This window comes from Pundamilia nyererei, unplaced genomic scaffold, assembly GCF_000239375.1.
Source record: "Pundamilia nyererei isolate P.nyererei 1_Seehausen unplaced genomic scaffold, PunNye1.0 scaffold00259, whole genome shotgun sequence".
NCBI lineage: Eukaryota > Metazoa > Chordata > Actinopteri > Cichliformes > Cichlidae > Pundamilia > Pundamilia nyererei.
The window spans coordinates 471,995-481,254 of NW_005187660.1; the positions used below are offsets into that span (position 1 = coordinate 471,995).

The 9,260-nt window shown below is 41.6% G+C and overlaps 1 protein-coding gene across 1 annotated transcript in view; it reads right to left on the bottom strand.

The window, feature by feature from the left end:
- rad23aa (RAD23 homolog A, nucleotide excision repair protein a) overlaps window positions 1–6,933 on the bottom strand; it is an 8,898-nt gene extending 1,965 nt beyond the window's left edge. Inside the window, exons 1-6 of the mRNA XM_005749987.1 lie at window positions 6,628–6,933; window positions 5,649–5,810; window positions 5,329–5,531; window positions 3,005–3,048; window positions 2,348–2,475; window positions 1,019–1,106 (exon numbers count right to left, since the gene is read on the bottom strand). Of these exons, the coding sequence (XP_005750044.1) occupies window positions 1,019–1,106; window positions 2,348–2,475; window positions 3,005–3,048; window positions 5,329–5,531; window positions 5,649–5,810; window positions 6,628–6,693 (691 nt within the window). The 5' untranslated portion in view covers window positions 6,694–6,933. The remainder of the gene's footprint in view (window positions 1–1,018; window positions 1,107–2,347; window positions 2,476–3,004; window positions 3,049–5,328; window positions 5,532–5,648; window positions 5,811–6,627) is intronic.
- Window positions 6,934–9,260: the final 2,327 nt, after the last annotated feature.

The following is a 9,260-nucleotide window of genomic DNA, read 5'->3' on the forward strand; positions in this document are numbered from 1 at the left end:
AAAAAAAAAATCGAGATATATATCTTATATCGCCATCCAGCTAAAAAATATCGAGATATGAATTTTGGGTCATATCGCCCAGCCCTATTTTAACACCACTCTAGTTTTGCCTCTGCACACCACCAGCTCTGCACACCACCAGTGGCTTTTAATTCAAATCTTGCATCTGCTCAAGCTGTCATGTACTCACAGGCCTCACTGGGCCATCAAACTAAGTCATTTGTCTAATTATTTTTGAGGATCTGAAGATGGACGACTGTGTACAAGTCACCCAGCCCCCCCACAATGAACTGAGGAATCTTTTTGTTAGATGATGTAAGAAATGTAAGAATATAGTTACTGATTTTTAAAGGTCATCTTTTCCAGTCTTACAATTATTACCAAAAACCTTCTTCCACTCAACCACAGCATGCAGAAATGTACACGATCTATCAAACACTGAACCCTTGATGTATTATTAAACATTAAACATGAAGCGATGCCACAAGTCAGTACGTACAGCTTTACATTATGTTTGTAACTAATGACTTCTCCCATAATCCCAAACAAGCTGTTACAGCCTTGGAACAGGCTGCATAGTAAAGAGTGTATTTCTATCCATGCATGCAGATCCACGATGAGTCTCCTGGTAAACTAACTGGAAATCAGAAAGAGGCTACAGGTGAGCTGCAAGTCTGCAGTGATGTGATGGACGTGCAGGTTTGATGCCACCTAACAGGTTTAACAACACTTCATACAAGCCTGTGGTGGAGAACTGCTTAGCCACTACTGAGTCACGATGAGTCATCTTGCAGTGACAGTTATTAAGTGTAGCTGTGTCTACACCCCTGCAGCAGTCACACATTCCAGCGCTCTGGAAAAAATCGTATTTTTGACGCGAGACGTGTTTTTTCTACCTTTTAAAATCAAAGCTTACACAGTGCCAGTGACTGTGCTGTTTGTCACACAGCTGCCAGAGATGCACAAACACACTTGACACCATGTTTGTGTTTGGATCACAGCGAGTCGGATGCCCTACCTTCTGGTACAGACGGAGCTTCTGTGGTTCCAGATGTGGGAGCCTGCGCTGGGGGATTACTCTCCTGCACTGGGCTGCTAGGGATACCCTGCAAACAACAATACAACTGTCAATCACACACACAGACATTTAAGCAGGCTAAGAGCATTAAAGTCTACGGTCATACGGTCATTCTGCAATAGCCACGCTCTGTGGCACACAGGCATATTTCACTCTTTATATACCACAACATCAACACAACAGCTAACAGCCACAACCAATAGTAGATATTCAAAGACATGTTTGACAGTTAAAACCATCTATTATTTCTTGCCAGTTAGAAAGTACATCGACATCCTATGTTTTCACTCATAAATCAAATGCTACATTTTTTTAAAAGAATAAAAACATAATCAAAACATTGAAGTTTTTATTTGACATCATGCTTGAGATTTATCCGCCATATTGGACATAATGCAAACCAGTTGCTAGGGAAATGTGTGGTTGCTGGATGTCTCCAAATACTCTACAAGCTGAGCAGCAGCACAACGTGAGAAACTGACGCAAACCAGAGACGGAGAACGATGGCCTGTACAGTCAGAGCTGTTCCTAAGCGCTCCAGCAACATGTTTCCAAAGGAGCAACTTTCACTTTGAAGGCAAACTGTCTCCGCTTCAGGTTTATGTTGCACAGATTCAAAACAGCTCCAAGAGCAGCTGAACAGCACTTGTGTACACGTCTGTCACTTTCATTCACACTAGGACAGCAGCTATGTGCTACTGACCACTCAATGAATACTTGTCTTTCCCGAGGGACAGGTGGTTGCCAAGAGGTGACTGACCAGTGTGCAGGCCTGTTTGACGGGCTTCAGCAACATTTTCCCTCAGTACCAGTGGTTGCCAGATAGTCTCTAGGCCTGTGTGACTGCTCCCACTGTCACCATGAGTCCAAACTGGTTATTGGTCACATGTTTGCAAAACCTCAATACTTTTCCTGAGCCCATGTGAAGGATGAGTATTTCTGTCTGTTGGTCTGTTAAATTAGAGCTTACTGTAACTAATATTTGCAGAAATGCTCTTTTAAAAGACCAACATGTCTGTCTGTGCTGCAAACACCTGAGAGTGAGTCTCCTATACACACAGAAACAGATGAAAGCCATTTTAGCCGCACTTATGGCTACTGTGGCTGAATCACTCATCTCTGTATGCAAACATCTCCCTAGTGTCTCAGCGTCACCAGCAGCAGCAACGCAGCTACTGTGTTTTCATGCAGTATGCACTGTGGAGAGTGACGCCCACCACCTTGACTAGCTCGTGTTATAACGCCCTCCCCTTGATGTGTGTGACGTACAGTAAGAAGGTACTCCACGGCTCTGTGGGGGTTGTTGAAACTGGCCCGTAGCGCAGCCACAACTCTCTCCCTTTCATAGCCCATAGACATGATCTCCGTCAGCATCGCCTCATACTCCGCTCCGGTCACTGAAAGGGCAGATGTAAACGTTTGAAACAAACATGGTATGCTTGTTTGCAAATCAACACATTTTTAAAAAAATATCCTCCAAACATTTATCGTACTGACAAATTAAATCCACTTTGTACAATCGAGACAACTTTCAGACTCCGAGCTTTTACCATGAAAACACTGAAATAGAATCTCAGCAAACTTTTTATTACAACATGAGTTTAAACAGAATCACTTTACGCATACACTCCCCTCTCTTATAATGGGAATCCCCCGTTACTCATAGGCACAACAAGAGGCGGCTTGCGTTTGTCAGAGCCTAAATATAGAAATGGCATGTAGCACACTGCAGCCAGTTAAGTCCCACTTTTACAACAGTAACAGCTTCTGGTAGTTCATGTAAGCGTTACACAACACAGGCTATTGTCTGTCTCTGTACAGTTCACTTTTAACAGCTACTTTTTAAATAAAGCTATTTCATTAAGACAGGCGCCAGCTGCTTTTATCCGATCCTGCGATGTAAGTCTGATAGCTTGCTTTACCTACCCAGCGTCGAGGATGCATCCAGGCCCTGACTTCCACCACTGGAGCTACAAAAAAGAAAGTTGGAGCGAGGGAAAAATATACATTAGACAGGTTTCCTGTGATTTCATGTGAACGGAGGCTGTGCTGAGAGAGGCACCAGGCAATGGTGATGGAGGTGAGCTTGGTGATCAACATCTGTTCCATCCAATTAACAAAAAAACAAACAAAATCATACAGGCAATGGTTAAACTGGATTAAAACACATTTACAAAAAACAACAACAAAACAAACACGAACAACAAAACCTTCTCAGTTGCTTCTAAAAGCCTGTGGACTTGATGCCCCACAGAAAGTCTAAAATATAATATTCACTCCTATACGCTTGGCCTTTCTTAACCTTCCTCACAGCATTAGCAATTAGCCAAGAGAGTCCGCTGATCACGTAACGTCAACAAGCGGACATTTCTCAAACAACCACAAATTTCACAAAACTCAAAAAACACAAACTCTGGTGTAACTTCAGACAATTTTATCACCAACAACACTGGAGATAAAGCAAGTTCAGATTAGTCAGGAGGCTGCTGCATTAAACTGACTGACTAAGCAGGTTAGCTAACATGATGAGCATAACTAAAAGCTGGTTTTAATGCCCATACAACCAACTGTATGGCTCAGTCAGGTCGAGCTTAGGGTTTCTTTTGGGTAACATTAGCTAAAACTTGTTTGCCTGATTTCAGGCATAAACACAGTGTCTATGCCAGCTAATTAACCCAAAGCACAGGGAGGCGATCTTTCTAGCAAACTTTTTTTTAATTGAATTATCAGATAACAGTATAAATTTGATGCTACCAGATTCCAATACCAGTTGTAGCTAGGCTAACTGTAGCTTTTTTGTTTGCCATCGTTGTTGCTGGCAACTCACTCCCAAGTGGAAGTCCTAGTTAAAAAGCTTTTCAAATCACTAAATGAGTTATGATGCTAAATTATTTATTATACCACATAATGGTGCATAGTAAGTAACAGTAATAATTAGTGGTACACAGATAGTTGGGCAGCTGCAACTCTGTTGAACAGTTTATTCAAAGCCAGTGTCAGTATGCAGATTTAACTATACATGAGTCCAGTACATACAAGCAGGTCAACTCCTGCCCAGACACACTGGAAATGTTTAAAATGGTTTTATTACAGACTAATCATGCACATCTTTTTCCAAGGTATGCCTGCTAAATACAAAGCATAACATTTTGGTTTGTAATTTATTGCCAACTTATTGACAAACATGAAGCCTAAGAGCAGATCCCACAGATTTAGATTCTAAGCAGCTGAATGACGTACAGGAAAACACAGGATGACACGAGACAGAAAAGGGGATGGCTCGCTAGTTATCTGCAGCTGATCTTTGACCAAAAAAAAGACAGGATTGATTTCCACTACAAATCTCGCTCTAAGAGAATTTCTATATTTGATGGTGATTCTCTTAAATTGATAAATAGAATTTTATTTTAGTCACCAGATGAGGCAGCCCAACCAAGAGTGTGTGCATGGGAAGCACTCCAGTTATGAGTTGTGTGCTCGGGTTAAAACCCTCCCTATTCATATCTTAAAAGTTATCAGCTGTGATATTGACTTGAACAAGTCCTATAATATGTTTTATTACTAAAATGTAATACCTACAGTTGTTTTCATTATTGATTAATCGAGCCGACTGGTTTCTAACAACCAAAGACGGTCGGCTGTATGTCTAGAACCAGGCAGATATCCACTTAACATGATAAACAGAAGCATTAATCAATGGCTTATCAGCTTGCAGAATTTAAAAAAGGAAAAAGAAATGACTAATTTATGATTGTAATTTCCCACCAATCACTTGATTAATGCACAGTTCTTACAGCTCTAAACATTTCTCACTTACATTCTGGAAAATATGATGTAGTGACATCATCCAGTTTTCTCCTTTATCAGAGTAAACTTTAATGATCAGCACGGTCAATTATCACAGGCAATATTTGCCATGTTTAAAGCTATTGGAATTATTACACTTTGACACATTTTCCTATAAAATAGTTAAGAATGTGCAGAGCTGGCTCTGATGCAGGCCTGAAAAGAGCAGGAGGCAGGACACAGGATGTTCAATTGCTAGCTGTGACTTTGCCTACACTCTTCTCACACTGGCACAAATTAGGTGCATTCAGAAACCAGACAGACTCTATAATATGACACTGGCTGGTTAAAGGCTGTTTAATGTCCGAGCTGTCCAGATCATACAATTATCTCCACTTAGTAGTGTCTACACGAGTTCAGCTGGCAGTGCAGAAAAAACAGCTTTAGTAATAGAGAGAGTGTACCTAGCTGGTTGTTGTGGTTCTGTGGCTACGGCACTTGACTCCTCTTTGGCCTCCCCGCTAGGAATGGGGACAGCTGCAGGGGCAGGGGCTGGGGCTGGAGTTGGGTTTGTAGTCGGGGCAGCTGTTGATGTGGAGCCAGAGTCCTGTACTGGGGGTTTGGGTGCTTCTGAGACTGATGGTGAGGCTGCAACTGCAGGCTTAGCCTTTTGTTTATTTAAAAAAAAAGTGCTATTAGACTATCAACATATTGTTAAATCTGTTTAACAAGAAAAGAAGCCAAATACACTGATGCCAGCCACAAGTATTAATTAGGATCTCACCTTGGACACCATCACTACAACAAAGTTCTTCTCATCAATTTTGTAGTCCTTAATTGGTGTGTCATCTTGCAAAATTTTCCCAGCATATATCAGCTTCTGCCCGGACACAGGAAAGTTGTCTTTTCCCCTTTCTGCTTCTATCTTCTCTTTCAAGGCCTTCACCTAATAATAATAACAACAAAACAAGAAACAAAAACCACCCCAGGACTCATTATTATCCATGACATGTCTTCCAGTGCTTGTAATACCAGAGGTTTAATATTAGATGACCGGCTTTCCTTCAAGTCATTACAAAGCAGGGAGTCATCCTAGCTGACTTCAGCTTTAAAGTTTGGGATCCTAAAGCTATAAAATGCAGTGGTCTATTTCACACCTGGTCGATTACGTGTTTACTAAAAACTAAATGTTGGAATGTCACAAGAATTATATCCACTGAGAGCATGCTCGTACTATTTCATTATAATATATCACTTAACAATGGGCCCTGCAACTACACCTTCGGATGTGAGGACATGCTAATAGAAAGAGTCAGTTTCTGAGTGAAGCTAATCGCAATTGGCAGTGTCATAGGCGTTAGCATTAGCAATCACGAGCGTAGTCCACAGCTTGCGTTCATCAAAAAATATTAGATTTAAATCCTAACCCATATCACCATTTAACAAAGAGTAGTAGCCACACCCGCGAAACAATATTTAAATGATGAAAAAAGTCGTTTAAAACTGTGTCGCTATGACTTTGATAATGGGCTACTCTGCTAGCTAGCTTGCTAACGCTAACTCATCACAGAAGTGAGGCGTCGCGTTGTTTTGCGGTTTCTTGTGGGTTGCCTCTTTGTAACGTGTGCGACTATTGCGAAACCTCCAGTCGAGTCTAGTTGTTAGTCGTTCTTTAATGTGTAATATAAATGAATGGAAAGCCAAAACACAGGTCCCCGCAGCTAGCACTGTTAGCTTAAAGCACGTTAGCTATAGCCACTCACCGTTTGTTCGGGGTCTATCTCAATCTGAATAGTCTGCTGCTGCAGCGTTTTAAGTGTGATCTGCATGGTAGCGGCGACTGACGCTGGGTCAGAGGTGCTTCAAACGGAGAAACAGCTGCTCGCTAAACAGTTAATTTGTTTTTAAAGTTGGCGTTTCGGGTAAGATAACAACTAGCCGAGAAATGTGTGTATCCATGAGCATTCAGCAACTCGCCATCTTTGGTGACAAGTTGGTGGTGCGGCGAGGAAAGCTCCGCCAGAGATCTCGCGTTCACGTGCTCTGCTCCGTGACTATGGCAAGCTATGGGGTTTCTATCTACACAGTCATTTTGAATAGACAGCGTGTCCACATGGGACAATTATTATGAAAATATGCCCAATTAGAGTCACAACAGGTAAAAGTCAGAAAACTTCATGTTATTGTAAAATTTAGTTTATATTATCTGAAATGTGACAATAACATTAACGAACTGGTAGTTAAATAACATGGTCAGAATTATATGAATCTTATGTCTGTTTTGTTGCAAATCAATTAAAATAAACAAAAGAATCAATCTTGTGATTGGGTCACGTTAACTGCTACAATAGTGGGCACCCACAGACCTTTTTAAGCAGCAGCTGTTTTTGTATGACACAGTCTGTAAATCAAGCTGTGTAATGATTTCAATTCTGTACCTACAGAGAACAAAGCCGTTTTAAACGTTTAGTAACACCTGTGGCGTGGATGCAGTGTGTGTCCGTCTGTATCAAACTATAAGCACAAAGTCCAGAACGCTTAATAATTACATTGGGCTCATGAAGAAAATATTCAAGTTGGAAATGCTTACTGACCTAAACACTCACCGGCCAGGTCATGACTTTCATGTCAATATGGACCAAAGTCTCTTAGGGATGCTTTCCAGCACCTTGTTGAATCTATGCCGTGAAGACTTAAAGGAGTTCTGAAGGGAAAAGGCGGAGCGGTACTCGCAAGATGTACCTAAGGACACGGTGAATGTATGTTCAATGAGAAGAAAATGACATAACAGTCAGTGGAAACCAAAACCATCAGCCCTTATCAGACTGGATTTAAATTATACCAATTATGGAAACTAGAAATTCTCCAAGTGTTCATTTTTTCTTTTTCTTTCTTTTGTTTTGTTTTTTGAACCATGAGAGAAGTACTGTCGTTGTGTCTATTATCCCATTATTAATAGATTACCGAAGATATCCAAAGTTTGCCTTTTGCATGGCCACTTTCCTGTGGTGCTTCGATTAGAAATCTACCACATATCTGAACACAAGTACACGAAAGATCCACTTTTTAACTCCTTACTGAAATTGAAATATTACGTAGAGTAACTACAAAAAAGGCAAAATAAAATTCACATCCTTTAACATCCACCAGAGGGCGCTGCAGCTTCCTCTGGACCTACTTCCCAGGCTTTGCAGCGCTTTCAGATTGGCAGTGTCCCCAGCGTTTGGGCACAGATAGTTGTGCTACAATAACAGCCCCTTATAAACTCAGCCCTGTATTGATCACAACTGTAAAGTTTAGTTACTCTATGTTGCGCATTGACAAAAACTACCTATAAGGTATACACACACACACACGCACGCACGCACGCACGCACACACACACACACACACACACACGGTGAAAGCAGTTTGGAGAATGGTTTGTTGGCATCTTGTTCAAACACACACTGCAAGCACGCAGTTTATCAGTAATCAGTGTAGTTTAGTGTTACAGTCACCAGAGGGCAGAGTTTGACCACTCCGAAACACATTCTGATTGAAATGAAGAGGATATAGAAAACATGGGACATTTTTGAGCAATAAAAACCAGCATGTGTGTGAGAGAGATTGTGTTTGTATGTGAGGCTGCTTTGGTTGTTTAACTGAAGCCTTCACGAGAATGGGAACTGGGCACTGTCATCAGACACATGCTGAGCCCGTACTACAGAGGGTGGATGCAAAGGTTTTACTCAGAGTTACACGACTGTGCCTTTTGAGAAACACGGGGAATGAGGAAATAGCTTGTTTCCATTTTACAAACCTTTAGAGGAATGTAAACTGTGGTAGGTGCTACAGTAATCTGTAATATAATAGCCTATGTGTGTGATTTGTTACTAATGCACACAACAATGTGCACATACATTGAGCCAACGATCAGTCAAGTCTTGAGCCAGCTTTGTGACATCAATTTTTTATCAAGTTACCCTCCTTCCATCGTTCACTGCCAGGTTTGCGAGGGTCTCCCTGCCGGTTCTCTCCCGCGGCTCCTCATCCTCCTCCTGATCATCCTCCTATTCTTCTCAAGATTTTTTTCCCGCTTTCAACCTTTATTATACTTGCATTTGGTGATTTTTGTCACACCTGATGCTACCTCTACCAAAGTGGCTTACCCTGTTTTGTGTGAAATCAGGAGAAAAAGGGTGAGGGCTACGAGGGGAGAGATCACAGAAGAACAGAGGGAAGTGAAGACAAGATTAGAAAGAGAGCGGAGAGAGGAAGGAACAGAGGGATGAGTGATGAAGTGAAAGGAGAAGGGTGTCAAAGGGGGAACGTCTGGAGCGTAAGAGATTGATGAAGAAGAATGAGAGACGGTGTGTGTGTGTGTGTGTGTGTGTGTGTGTGTGTGTGTGTGTGTG